Source organism: Notothenia rossii, assembly GCF_949606895.1.
Source record: "Notothenia rossii genome assembly, chromosome: 6".
Lineage (NCBI taxonomy): Eukaryota > Metazoa > Chordata > Actinopteri > Perciformes > Nototheniidae > Notothenia > Notothenia rossii.
The window spans coordinates 29167650-29182102 of record NC_136909.1 but is presented as its reverse complement, the minus strand read 5'-3'; the positions used below and the strand labels follow the sequence as shown (position 1 = coordinate 29182102).

General features: G+C 40.8%; 1 protein-coding gene across 1 annotated transcript; it reads left to right on the top strand.

The window, feature by feature from the left end:
• Positions 1-3796: 3796 nt before the first annotated feature.
• LOC307044559 (zinc finger BED domain-containing protein 5-like) lies at positions 3797-5329 on the top strand (the record flags this gene model as incomplete). Its single annotated transcript, XM_079689868.1, has 1 exon — positions 3797-5329. One exon carries the CDS (start codon positions 3797-3799, stop codon positions 5327-5329), a length of 1533 nt encoding a protein of 510 aa, XP_079545994.1.
• Positions 5330-14453: the final 9124 nt, after the last annotated feature.

Genomic DNA, 14453 nt, shown 5'->3' with positions numbered 1-14453 from the left:
AGTGATATAAAGAAAAGGAATAAAGGGGAAATAAATTACTTTTATTAACTAAGTATTTGAACTTTTCACCTGTTCTTTCCAACTGATGAAACAACCTTTTTAACTTTGATTTTATGTCGGTCCTTAATGAAATTAAATGATCATGCCTCCGTTTTGATCTTTATTAATTGCAACCTCTGTTGGTGGTATAATTTTACTTAAGCTTTCTGAAAGATCAAACAGATCAATGATTATGCCATAATTAGCAGCAAGGTCAACAACCAACCATAAAGTATATTTACTTCGTTGTGACTGCTGCACAGGCAGTATGATGTTGTTGGATGAAAGGCCCCAGGCAGCTTGATAAAAATTCAGCATACGATTATGCTGAACGATTAGACATACACTGCCACATTTCATATATTGAGTGAAAAAAAACTGTTTTTGAAAATGCTGTTGCAATATTCAAAAAAGAACTCCTCACATCATAACCTTGACGTTGAGAGCAGAAAAGACCCCTAATGCTTCATATTAAGTACTGTTTTGCTTTCCTGACATGGAATATAAAATAATTTAAGCCTTATTTAAGTGATATAGTTCTGCTAGGGAGAGTTGCCAGTTGTGGGTCCATCCTGGCGTGTCCACAGGCAAGGATAATGTGGAGAGACTTATTTTCTGTGGCAAATTAAGTCAAGATCTTGTCAACAGCTCTCAATTTATCTGGCACGAAGTGAAAGGATTAGAAGGCAGGTTCTCCTTATGTCCCTGGAGCTTTCTAGTGTCGTCGATTAACCCTGAACAGTAAGAGGACTGAAGGGGACCTGAGAAGATATTGATCTTGAGGAATCAACAGAGAAAATCAACAAGGCCCCTCCAACAGAGTCCCCCTATCCTCTGCTGATACACACGCAGCTGCAGGCTGAGAGGAAGCAAGTAATTGTATATCAGACAAACCTCTCCTGTATCTGATCAGGCAATCATCAAACAACCCTCCCTATCTGAATCCCATTCATATGGTAAACTCTTAAAATGACTGCTGTGCATAAGGGCCTGTCACTCTTATATTCTAATAAACCTCTCTACTTCAAAGAGTAAAAGAGGTCAACAGGTCTATGATCAAAAAACTTCTCAAAAAAGTGCTGCCCTAGTGTCACACATTAGAGATTTTTAAAATGTGGTTAAAACCTCCAGACAAAGGGTGATCATTTATGAAACTTTAAAAAATATATTTGGTAGCATCCAGTACATGCTGCTACATTGTTTTAACACCATTTCCAATTTAGTTCAATTTACATGTATTTAAAAAAGATTTATAAGGAAATCCATGCAAGGTCATCATTAGGGTAGGGAACCGAAACTCGGTTCCAGATGAGAACCGATAAGAAAATGCCAGGTACTGGGTACAAAACAAACAAAATACACAATTTCGGTTCTGCTTAACGGTTCCTACATGCGGTAGACCCTGTATTCCACCGGGTCCGTCGGTGACCCTGAAACGGGTGCTACGTCCCGCAAAAAACACACTCTAGTCTTTCTGAGGCGGCACCTGCTGTGAGGATGATGAGTGTGGTGGTTTCGGCGGCGGCGATTCTGTTCTTACTCCTTTAAAACATCGATTGTTGTGACATCGTTAGTGAGCGCAGTATATTTTTTGCGTCGGTCCAGTCCACTGTCCTCCTTCGTCTGCGCGCGGCCACAAGATGTTCTACGATGTGTTTGCTCCTGTGCTTTGACTATGAGTTCGGCCTGATTACGTTAATTAATGTTGCTTTTAATTTTATTATTTTTTGAAAGGGAAACACATGTTTGCTCTTATTTTATTATTTAATTGTTGATTTTGATCAAAACTGTTGGAGACTATATTTTCGCCCAGTTATTTTTGATCAATGAATGGGTGGGCCCAAGTGCCAGAGTGGGTGGGCCTAGGCCCAGTAGGCCCACCCATAACGCCGCGGCTGGGGGAGGGGTACTAATTTATGGAGATAAAGGATTCTTTTAAATCAGGTAGAGAGCAAAATTGGGTAATCAAGGAGCCAACTACTAAGTTTATGATTTTAACACAATCATTTTTTCAGGAGAAAATAAAAACTTTACTAAGAAAACTAAAATCAGACAGTAAAAAGATAATCAAAAGCTATTTTATAATACAATTAAACGCAGTTAAAACAATACAAATAATTCAATTGTTAAAAGGGTTAAAAGTATTTTCTCAAAACCAGAGTCTTTCCAGGGCTGTAAAGGTGCTCCGTCGACACTCTCTTGGACTGCCGTGGTCTCTTAATCCCTTGTTCGCCTTTGCCTCTGCTCCTGCTGCGTTCTGCCTCTGCTGTTTTCTTCCAGTCTCGGGCTGAAGTCGAATAGTCCATTTAGCTTAGAAACCTTCCTAACGGAGTGAAAAGTCCCTCAGTGGCAGCCATGATAAGTGCCGTTCAAATTCTCTCAGATGATAGGAAAGGAGGTTTCAAACTTCCTTTATAACCTTCTTTAGCTTAGGAACCACTGGACCTCCCTCGACGAAAGGAGAGGAGAAAATGCTGCCCCACAATGCCTTGCAGCCACAGCATTTGCCGTCACACAACAGTCGGCCGTTCACGGAAACAAACGATTATGACGGAGAAATGATATCATGAAAGTTACGGTGCTTATTAAGCATTTTAAAACGTATGTGGTAAGTTGCCAAAGTGCTTTGTTTTGAACGTTCATCAGTATTATAATCAAAAAGAGAAATATGAACGTTAGTTTTTACTGAAATTATCAAATAAAGTGTTAGAAATTAAAATCAATGTTTTGATGGTATAATGTAGCTTAAACATACCGTCAGTTTAAACGCTCTTTTATACTGAAAAACCAGAAATTCTTGTGAACAAGCAGTTAAGCTTTTATTCTGAAAATCCTTCATCTACGGTTAGCATGTGGCATGTGGCTAATATACGATTTCCTAAAGAGGTGAATTGAGAAGCGAAATGACTTGGTGTGGTGAAAACCGAAACCTACTGATTTAACACTACAACGATAGATGTCGAGATACTACCATGTTGAATATTAAATGAAAGTACAGTTTATTTGAATACATTATTGTTTACAGACGAGAGTAGCATGTGGCAACATCCGGAATGACTGGAAACCAAACGAGCCGAGAAGTATTGTTTAGAGCAGTGGTTCCCAACCTGTGGGCCGCGGCCCCCTGGTGGGCCGCGAAGGTATTGCAAGTGGGCCGCCAAATCTTTTCCAAAATAGTATGATTTTTGTGGGGGGGAAATCAGATAAAAATATACAGAATAATATTTAAAATGATATAAAAAATGTAATTATTCTTTTCATCATTGCATTTTTCCTTAAAATATTAGATATGTGACGAGCAGAGAGATAGGAACATTTGTTGTAATCGGCCGGACTACTTTGCTGCGGGACAGCTCTGCACTTGATTGATGCTGATTGTGTAAACTGTAATTAAGTTAGAGTAGAGCAGAGTATTAAAATGGATAGCTGGCTAGCAACAGGGAGTATTAAAAGGAAAGAGAGACCAGAGGCTGTCAGTGAATCGACCGGTGATCTCCTGGCCGTCAAACAAAAAAGAAGAGTTCGAAGAAAGTACAGTGCTGAGTACTTAGCGCTGGGATTTTTTTGGACAGGCACAGAAGCTGAGCCGTTACCGCTGTGTGTCGTGTGCTTTGAGACTTTGTCAAACGAAGCCTTGAAGCCATGTAAACTGCGCCGTCACCTCGAGACAAAACATGGTAAATATGCGACCAAGCCGCGGGATTTTTTTCAGAACAAGCTCAGGGAGTATCAGAGCAAAAAGAAGGTAATTGAGCATATGGGCTGTGAGAACACAAATGCTGTGGAAGCGTCTTTTCGGGTCTCCCAACTCATTGCCAAAGCTGGAAAACCACACACCATCGGCGAGGATTTAATTCTTCCCGCTGCAAAACAGATCGTTCAGGTGATGTTGGGAGAGAAGGCAGTGCAGCCTATCAACCTCGTTTCATTGTCGGATAATACGGTCAAACGAAGGATTGATGAAATGGCAGATAATGTGTTGGAGCAGCTGATCCAAAGCGTAAAAGAGAGCCGCTTTTACGTGCTCCAACTGGATGAGTCAACCGACGTCGCAAGTCTGGCAAACCTGCTTGCTTATGTGCGATACGAAAATGGTGGCGAGATAAAAGAGGAGTTTTTATTTTGTAAACCTCTGCCTACCCGTTCAACTGCTGAGGCCATTTTTCACACTGTGAACACTTTTATTGTTTCCAATGGGATTGACTGGTCCAAATGTGTTGGATTGAGCAGTGACGGAGCCCGTGCAATGCTGGGACAGCACAGCGGGGTTGTCCGACGTGTGAAAGCGGTGGCTCCGCGGGCAACATCTGTCCACTGCAGCATACACCGTGAAGCACTTGCTACAAAGAAAATGCCCCCGGATCTGAAGACGGTTTTAGATGAGGCGGTCAAAGCTGTCAACTTCATCAAGAGCCGTCCACTGCAAACACGTTTATTTGCGGTGTTATGTGGAGAGATGGGCAGTGATCATCACCAGCTACTGTTACACACTGAAGTGCGGTGGCTCTCCCGAGGCAAAGTCCTGACGCGACTGTTTGAGTTGCGTGATGAAGTGCATGTGTTTTTTCTCGACACAACGTTTGAACTCGCACACCGCTTCAGGGATTTTGAGTGGTTGGCTAAGTTGGGTTACCTGGCTGATATTTTCAGCCACTTAAATGGACTCAACCTCGGTCTTCAAGGGATAACAGTGAACATATTCAATGTCCAGAATAAAGTTGAAGCAACCATAAGAAAGCTGGCGCTGTGGGCTAAGCGTGTCGAGCAGTCAAACTATGACTCGTTTGAAAATATGGCTGATTTTCTGACAACGGAACAGAGTCCACTTCCCATCACCGTGAGCAACGCTGTCAGAGAGCACCTGCAAGGTTTGAGGACCCAGCTGCGCGCATACTTCCCCATCCCAGATGTGCAGTACAACTGGATAGAAAACCCATTCGCCAGCCACAGTGATGAGGCTATCGCTGCTTTGAGTGCAAAAGAGCAAGACAGTCTCCTGGATCTCTCTTGTGACACCGCGCTGAAGCTGATCTTCTCACAGAAGCACCTGACAAACTTCTGGCTTCATGTTGCTTCTGAGTACCCTGATCTGGCTAACAGAGCTGTGAGATTCCTGATGCCTTTCCAAACGACGTACCTCTGTGAGACTGGATTTTCTGCACTCGTGGGATTAAAAACTAAGTACAGAAACCAACTGAATGTTGAGCCAGATCTTCGACTGAAACTTTCATCCATTGTGCCAGACATCAAACATCTGGTTGCCGCCATGCAACACCAGCCGTCTCATTAGGTGAGTCAACATATTGTGGGCCTGTTGTTGGACTGATCCACTGCAGCTTTATAGAAGCTTTAATTTTATTTCGTTGCAAGTATTGCTTTTACTTGTATGTAAATATTTTTCTGCTGTCGAGGCTTAACATTACATGCATAGTTTTGAACTTTATCTGTGCACTGGTTTGTTTGTTTGTAGGCAGATGATTTAATGTTCAAATACAAAGTGTAATTTTTCATTAATGAGCCCAAGCAGAATTTACATCATCTTTACAACGGATTTGTGTTTATTTGTAGGCCTGTCGATTTAATGGGCTTACTTTTGATATTTGGATTTTGTTTTGATTTGATTTTGGATGTCAAATTGTTATATATGAGAATGCATTTCTCCATTGTTGATGGATATAGTTATTTATTAATCATTTGATAATTAGCCGGTTACAGACAGCCCATTGCTTGTCATTTCTGATATCTGTGTGGTGTTGATGGACAGCTCCTTTAATAATTGTGTGTGTGTGTGTGTGTGTGTGTGTGTGTGTGTGTGTGTGTGTGTGTGTGTGTGTGTGTGTGTGTGTGTGTGTGTGTGTGTGTGTGTGTGTGTGTGTGTGTGTGTGTGTGTGTGTGTGTGTGTGTGTGTGTGTGTGTGTGTGTGTGTGTGTGTGTGTGTGTGTGTGTGTGTGTGTGTGTGTGTGTGAGTGAGAGAGAGAAAAAGCGAAAGAGAGAGAAAGTGTGTGTGTGTGTGAGAGAGAGGTGTGTGTGTGTGTGTGTGAGAGAGAGAGAGAGAGAGAGAGAGAAAGTGTGTGTGTGTGTGTGTGTGTGTGTGTGTGTGTGTGTGTGTGTGTGTGTGTGTGTGTGGGCTTCCAACATGTTTCTCCTGTATTCAGTGCTCCATTTAGGTTCAAATTTTAATAATTTGGATGTCAAATTGTTATATATGAGAATGCATTTCTCCATTGTTGATGGATATAGTAATTTATTAATCATTTGATAATTAGCCGGTTACAGACAGCCCATTGCTTGTCATTTCTGATATCTGTGTGGTGTTGATGGACAGCTGCTTTAATAAATGTGTGTGTGTGTGAGAGAGTGAGTGAGTGAGAGAGAGAGAAAGTGTGTGTGTGTGAGAGAGAGAAAGCGAAAGAGAGAGAAAGTTTGTGTGTGTGTGTGTGTGTGTGTGTGTGTACAGCTCCTCACTGCTGTGTTAGCGACTGTAGAGCTTCCAACATGTTTCTCTTGTATTCAGTGCTCCATTTATGTTCAAATTTTAATAAAAAAAAGTGCTTTGAGAACGCATTATATGGCCTCTGTATTTATGGGAAGGTGGGCCTCGAAAAAAATTTAAGACTTAAAAGTGGGCCCTGAGTTGGAAAAGGTTGGGAACCACTGGTTTAGAGTATTGATTACAGCGTTTAGAATGTGTTAAATGAAAAGTGATGAAAGAGAATATGAGGAGAAACGGCGTGTTAAGCATATATTGAATGTGAAAAAAACCTATCCTCTGTTTAAATGCAATAACGGACATTGGAGACGAGGTGAGCCGGCTGGCGGGGAGGAGCCAGCAGAGGAAATATATAGCAGCGCCGGAGGAGAGATCCGCTGTCTTCTTCTTGCTCAGGAGAACCAGATCACAGCTGTTTTCTGCCGGAACAATATTCTGTCTGTAACACTACCGCGCCTTTTTTAATTAAAGTATCCCATTTGAATCTTTTCAGAGACTCCATTTAGTCTCATTTTAAAGCTTCTCTCCTGGACGCGAGAATAAAGAACATATTTAACAATTGGCGAGCTAGCCAGGATCTCGCAAAACCGGGAGAGACTACAGCAGGCTGCTTGCTGGACCCGCTGGCATCCGTTCAACACACAGAGAGCTCAAATCAACTAGGTAAGGATAAACCTGTTATATCGAATTCTTCAATAGTTAATGTAGGACAATGTTAGTTCTGTGTGTTTGACGGCGGCCAGCGGATCCTGGAAATAGCTGTGCAATTTAAGTTAAAACAAGCCTAAATTGATAAATATTAGTATCATACCACGTGGCGTTGCTTTGTTACAGGCAGGGTGAGTTCAATTTCTTTTTTTCTATTTAACCCTGCATGCTATTCGTTTGTCTGTTAGTACATGTCGGCTAGAGGCCAATCACTATATGTGTCTTTTGTTGCGTTTTACGTGAATGGTTTTAGGCCATTAAGCAGTCGGGACTGCTTGAGGCAAAGACACAGCCAAAGTTTGAAGCTAAGGTTATTGGAGTGAGTGTTTTGTGTAACAACAGCGTGAGGCTGTTTTAAAAAAGTCCTTTTTCAAGGAAAAGGCCTGAGGAGTTTGAAGCTTTCAGTGGTTACTCTATTTCTGTTTTTCAAGACATTGCGTTGTGGATTACGGCAGGAAGTGCGACATTCGTGCGTTAGATAGACGATATTCTTCTGATTGTGTTTGCTTAGCGTCCTATTTGTCCCATAAATAGCGTGTTTAAACAGAAGAGATGACCATACTGGCTCTTAAAGTCAAAACATTTACATACATGGGTAGAGGGCTATGACGTAAGGGTATGAGGCCCATTTAAACAGACTCTTAAAGTCAAAACATTTACGTACATGGGTAGAGGGCTATGACGTAAGGGTATGAGGCCCATTTAAACAGACTCTTAAAGTCAAAACATTTACGTACATGGGTAGAGGGCTATGACGTAAGGGTATGAGGCCCATTTATCATTGTAAACTAAATAGAAATGTTATTTTAAACTACAGTGTTGTGTGTTGAATTTACTAGACAAAATATCACCTCACCAATTTCAACTCCAGGTGTTTTCTCAAATCCCTTTGTTCTTCAGGTCAAAGGTTGGAAAACCAGTTGCCATCTTGTCTTGACCTCATGTTCACGGTGAGCCACACGGCAGTCACCATTTCATGAAATGCTAATTGAAGTACTCTGTTTGCTTTAACACACTGAGGCTAGGCATTCCATCTTCTAAAGAACATCATACTTCTTGTTAGAGTTAGAACTATTGGAAGTACTTCTGCTGGTAAATGTGTATTGGCGGTTTTGTGAATATTCTTCTTTGCAAATGTGTTTTGGCGTTTATGTGCTGTGTTGTTTGACCATAGTGTAAATTCCTATTTTAAAGATATTTTTGAGGAAACTAAGTTTCTCCTTGTTAAAAACGAGTCAGTTTTGAAACAGCTATTCCCTAGTGGATTAAGCTGGAATTTAAAATAGCACACTCTGGTGGTAGTACAGAATTATTACCCAAATAGCGGAAACACCATAACATTGTGAATTTGAACCAAATTCATATTTCAAAGTCAAAACCATACACGGTACAACTTTATTTTAACATTTCATATTTTAATTTTGCATATTTTTTATATATTAATTAACTTTATTAATATTTTACCTTAAACTTAAAAAAAAAAAAAAAAATCTATAAAAATAATAAAACCTTGAGCAAGAAAAAAAAAAAAAAAAAAAGTTAAAGTTCGGACGAACAGCAACGAAGGTGCTAGTCAGAAGATTAGTGCTTCATCTTTGATAAGTTCATAAATAATTAGAGAACATGTCACCAAAACAAACTAAGTTGAGACTAGACGCAGGGCCAGGCTCAACTGCAGATATCAAGGAAAGGGTAAAAATCAGATCCGATGCTTTAACAGTTTCAAGTAAAAGACAGAGGACATGGATCAAAGCCGGACAACCCTCTTGGTATGGACCTGTAAACATTGCTATGAACAGAGCTGAAAAAAGAAAAGCTATGGTTGCAAGTCTGGTATTCCATCTGGAAGATGCCAGCCAAGGATTGACAAACAGCTTACATGTGGAAGAACTCGGCAGAATAATGAAAAAGGAACTCAACAGAGGAATGGAAGAGAGACGAAAGGCAGTTGAAGCCCATAATGACATTATTGAAGAGAGACGAAAGTCAGTTGAAGCCCATAATGACATTGTTGCAGATAGACAACGGAGAGAACAAGAAGAACGAAGAACCGGTGCATATACCTCCATGCCATTGATAGCGGCTGGAAGAGGAGGATTTCAATACAAATCATGGACTCACAGGGACATGGAAGCATTAGTGTCAAAGCTACCTCCACTCACGAAAGGAAGTCAGAAGTGGGTGAATGATCTGAAGAGATACACAGCCCAGGACCACCTGTGCTTGGGAGACATGAGGGCCCTGCTCGGACGGATTGAAAGACGACTTGAAGTGAGAGCAATAGATTCCGAGGCCAATTGCACAAATGACCCAGATGACACTCCATTCAACTACATCAGGTCGAATTATTGGGCTGCTATTTGTCACATCTACCCAACAACACGGAGTTTACATGCCCTCAACAGCCTGAGAAAAGAACCGGGGGAAGACATGTATGCCTTCCTGAAGAGATGTGAAGGAGTGTGGGAGGACTCCACTGGAGAACGACATGACGTTTCACCGTCTGTCGTAATGCTGTGGAAGAACGCGGTCATTAACGCCCTTCCCCAATCAGTGCAGGCAAGCCTGGGAGATGTGGTGGCATTAGACGCTATACCCATTGAAGAATGGAGACAACATCTCATTTACAATGATATGAAATACCAAGCAACCCAGAGATGTCAAAGACGTACAGAATTTCCAAACATGAACCAAATGCCGCAGACAGCCTGGTATCAACCACAACAATGAGGAAGCTTAGAGGACCAGACGTTCAGGTGATGCATCTTCAGCACTAGAGTATTTGGAAATCCAGCTACATAGAGCCACATATGTCACCACAGGAGGGAGAGGTTGAATGTTATTTAAAAGATAGTGAGTAGAATATTGCATTTACACAGAGCATCCACGGATTAGAAGTAGCAGAGTAGAACATTTAGTAGACTATTTTTGTAATTATGAGAAGGAAAATACATTACGAGTGATGTTGTTCCCCCACACAGAAAACTATTGTGTCCACACAACTAGTGAGGTCAAGAAGACGGGCTTCCACCCAAAATATGCAAGGGGCGGCGATACACCTGACGTGAAGCTGTCCAGACCTGAAAACAGAAACTCGATTCTGCTGTGGCTGCTGTGGCTGTCTGGCTACAAAGGGAGGTGTCCGATAGGGTCGCTTGTCTCAAACCAGTGAAGAAGTCAACAAGAACCCAGCTAAACTAGAGAGTGACTGTTAACGGGAGAACAGTGACGGAGCGACGGAGACTGGCCCAACATTTTCCAGCCAGTACATAGATGGACCCCGTCAGAAGACCGGGGCTATGTTTAAAGGGGAACTTCATTTATTGTTAGCCAGAAGTGCAGTTTTTAATCAAACAATTATTTGATTTATGGAGTCAGATTACATTTTTCTCATAAACACAATTTTATAATCGGTCGGAAGTATCTGTTTTAAGGCGTGAGCTGCAGATTAAATAACATAACACTGATTGAGAGCTTGGATGAAGAAGTTGTAGGATTTTTACAACAGTTTCAAGAATCAGTCTTTATTTATTTATTCTTGAGTAACTTTACTGATTTGTGGTGTTGTGCGTAAGGCAATATCTCATTTGAGTGAGGGGCACCAGCCCTTCATGCAGGTCACTCTCTGAGAGAATAGTTCATATTTTCCCTCCAGTTTGGAGACAGATTATTTTATCATATGTTAGTTCAGCAGTGTCAACCAATCCTCTAATCCTAGAATTATTGAGACGCATTAGCGACACCAGGGGTATTGTTTTTCGCAGCAACGATGATGGATAATACCATGACAAAAGCCATTATTGAAACAAGTAAACTATTAGAAGTGCTAATTGCTGATTTTTTTTATAGTGAATATGCATTTATACCATCAGAAAACCATAAATCATACGATATTTTTGTACCCCTTGTGGGTACACGGAGAAGTTATATTTCTTTAATGCAACGTTATGGGTTTTACATGTCCTGTTCAGAATAGGGTAATCATTGCAATATTAATTGAGCATTTTATGCTCAAAGGAGGGAGTGTCATGATTATACAGATATGTTGATTTCAGTGACGTTGTAGTTAATAAATAATAACATGTAGTCAACAAGAGGTATGCCGAAGCTCGGGCCTTCTCCAAGGAGGGAGTGGTCCAGTTTGAGATATTAGACAAATAGAAGTGGATGAATATGTCAGAACTCTGAGTAATATTATGCAAGTTTTGTCTACACAGCAGGCTAGGAAAACTACAGAGATACCAGACGAGACACCAGAAGAGACTCCTGTTCGGCCAGGTGAAGGGGTGAGGTGAAGGTTCACAAAAGACAGTGGGCTCATCCCCGGTGGACGGAAGCGTGAAAGGTTGTAACAAACTTCACACGCGCTCCGGTTTAAAGGTAAAGAAAAAGGAGCAAATTGACACCACCTCACACATTGTCACCCTTCACTGGCAACTTCCAGAACATTATTGGGAGTTAGGACTGATTTGGCAGAGCTGGAACAAAACAATAAATAGAAATAAGATAAAGATAGAAACAGCTCAAAAGACAAATTGTTTATAGATTGTACATTAATGTGAAAACCTATTTTTTGTTTTACATCTGTAAAAAGAGTCCAATTTGTTATGTTATTTTTGTACTCATTATTTAAATTCTGTAACGGACACAACCAGGGATAAAATAGAGATGATGACAAGAACAAAGCCAAACCAATTGTGGGGTCCCCTAGGGATAAGAGTCAGAATAGCATTGTTGATTGTGCTCATTACACTTGGCACCTTTCTGGTTGGAAGGGGAGTACAATATTATGTAAGACATGGATCCATTAGTTCACTCATAGAATGCCCACATCACTAACAAGACTCCAGCTGTGTTTCAGAGACTTTCACTTATCCCCAGAGCCAAAAGATCAGCTGAGCAACAAGAGGAGGAGTTAGAAATACTCGGTCCCAAACAAGAGGCGGTTATAATCAAGATGATTCACCCCCTTATATGCAGTTCTTGTATCAAATGATGAGATGGGTTTAAGTGATTGGGATATGTAAGTGATGGGGATTTACAGATTAGGGGAATCTCTAAATACACTGGATCCATGTTTTAGTCTGTACCAGAAACACCCCCTGTTAAGCTATGAACAACCGATCGGTGACCTGAGCACAATTATTGAAAATGATTGTTAGACACAGGCTACTAACCCACAAGTACAGCTTTGTACGTACAAACTCTATGAACAAGATTCCCCAGCAGATAGTGGCGACATTGCAGATATGTCCAGTCACAAAAGTTACTACGGTTCTAAATAACAGTGAGATTTAAAGTGATGGAGAAAATATGGAGACGTTCTTTTATAGTGTGTGAAATATGTGGTGCTTGAAACATGTAGGTATTTAAATTTATAGAAGAAAATGGTTTCCTGAAAGAGTTAATTGGAATAAACATGTTACAGTGGGTGAAGGCAATGTTTAGGGATATGGTAAAATTATTAGTAGACATGAATTGTGTTTAGATGACATTTAACAACTAAGATGGATAGTAAGATTAGGAAAATAGAGTGGAAAAGGTTGGATTTATTTTACCTCAGTGTGTTAGAATTAACTATAGATAATGCGTCCCGAGATCTCTCTCTCTCTCTCTCTCCACCTGTCAGAACGCTACGACCCCATCGTCCAAGCAGACAAAAGACCTCACCACGGAAGACTCCTCCTCCTCCATAGAACAGACAGAGAACCAGAGCTGAACCAACAACTCCAACGCTGCATCCAGAACTATCTCCACCTGAGGCATCCAGAACCAAAACCAGGTGACATAAAAAGGCACACTCTCATCGGTCCCCCACAGGACATGAAGTTCCAAGCTGAGCCACAAGATTTGGGCACAAGAGCAGAGTGTGGGACATGAGAGCGGAATACGCCCTCCATGCAACAAAGTAGAGACTGTAAAGGAGGAGATGAAAAGCAAAGCAGATGGGACACTGAAAAGAGTTACAGCGGAAGGATCCAAGAGCAGATGGACTGAGGAGAAGGTGGACGGAGGAGAGGAAAGAACGGAGGAGTTGGCATGGTCCGGCAGAATGTGAGGGGGTCGTGGCTTGACAACCAGAGGGGGAGAGAAGGAAAACGGGAGTGAGTGAGTTTACACATAAACACACTTATTCACCAACGAGAAATACGTAAAGAAAAAGATTTATTAGCCATGAATTAATCAATTGGTGAATTTATAAAGAAAAAAGAGGAAACTATTAAATAACCCTAAAAACACACTGAGGGTAGAACATATTATTCAATCTTTTCATCATATGAACAAATTATTCTTTAAGAGTTTTTTTATTCATGTGTGAATTTGGGGAAGATTGAACTTGTTACAGTATAGACCTACAGTTTAAAGGGATGGTTTTAGTAACCACTCTATAAAAGCAGACAAATCTTTATTTGTATGGAAAATGTTAAAGGTAGAGCTAGTACCAAGCCAAAGATGGTATTCCAATCTAGAGTATTGATTTCTCCATTGTAGCATGGTTATTACCTCAGGAGGGAAGATTAAGGTGGAAATAACATTTGTTTTTCGTCCAAGATGTAGAGTTTTAAAATGACACTGGGCAAAGAGCGAAAGCAAAGTTTAATTTTTAAAAAAAAACTAATGTAGTTGGGAGTAATACATGCGGGGCCTTGGATCACTCATTGTGATGGTGCATATTTGTTACAACAAACATCGTTTAGGGAGAAGGGGTCGCTCAACCCACCCTGCAGATGTTTTAAATCTTACTTGCAGCTTCAGAGGGAGCGCACGGCACCAGAGTATGAGTTTTAAAAGACAAGCGCCACCAGCTCCTAAAGGTCATCCATTCACCAGAGGACCTGACTTTTAGAGATGTTATTTAAAGGAGAAACATATCTGCCATAGGTGTAAATTCCTGAATTAAACTACAAACCATTAATGAAATGACTTCTGTTTTTAAAATCCTTGTTAAAGGAGGGAGTAATTATCACATGCTCGGGCACCCAAGGTTCCACACACTGTAAAAGGGGTTAGCATAGTTATTTAAGTAGACCATAATTGAAAATAAATTGGTATAATGAGTTATTGATATTCCACAAGTTTTCACACCATTTCAGGGACTTTATCACTGCATTAGAACAGACCACCCAAAGGTACTGAGTAGGAACTTTTAAGTGATGAAACTCTACAACTGTTGTAACTGACCAAAATCTTCTCCCAGAAATGACTGTCTAGAATG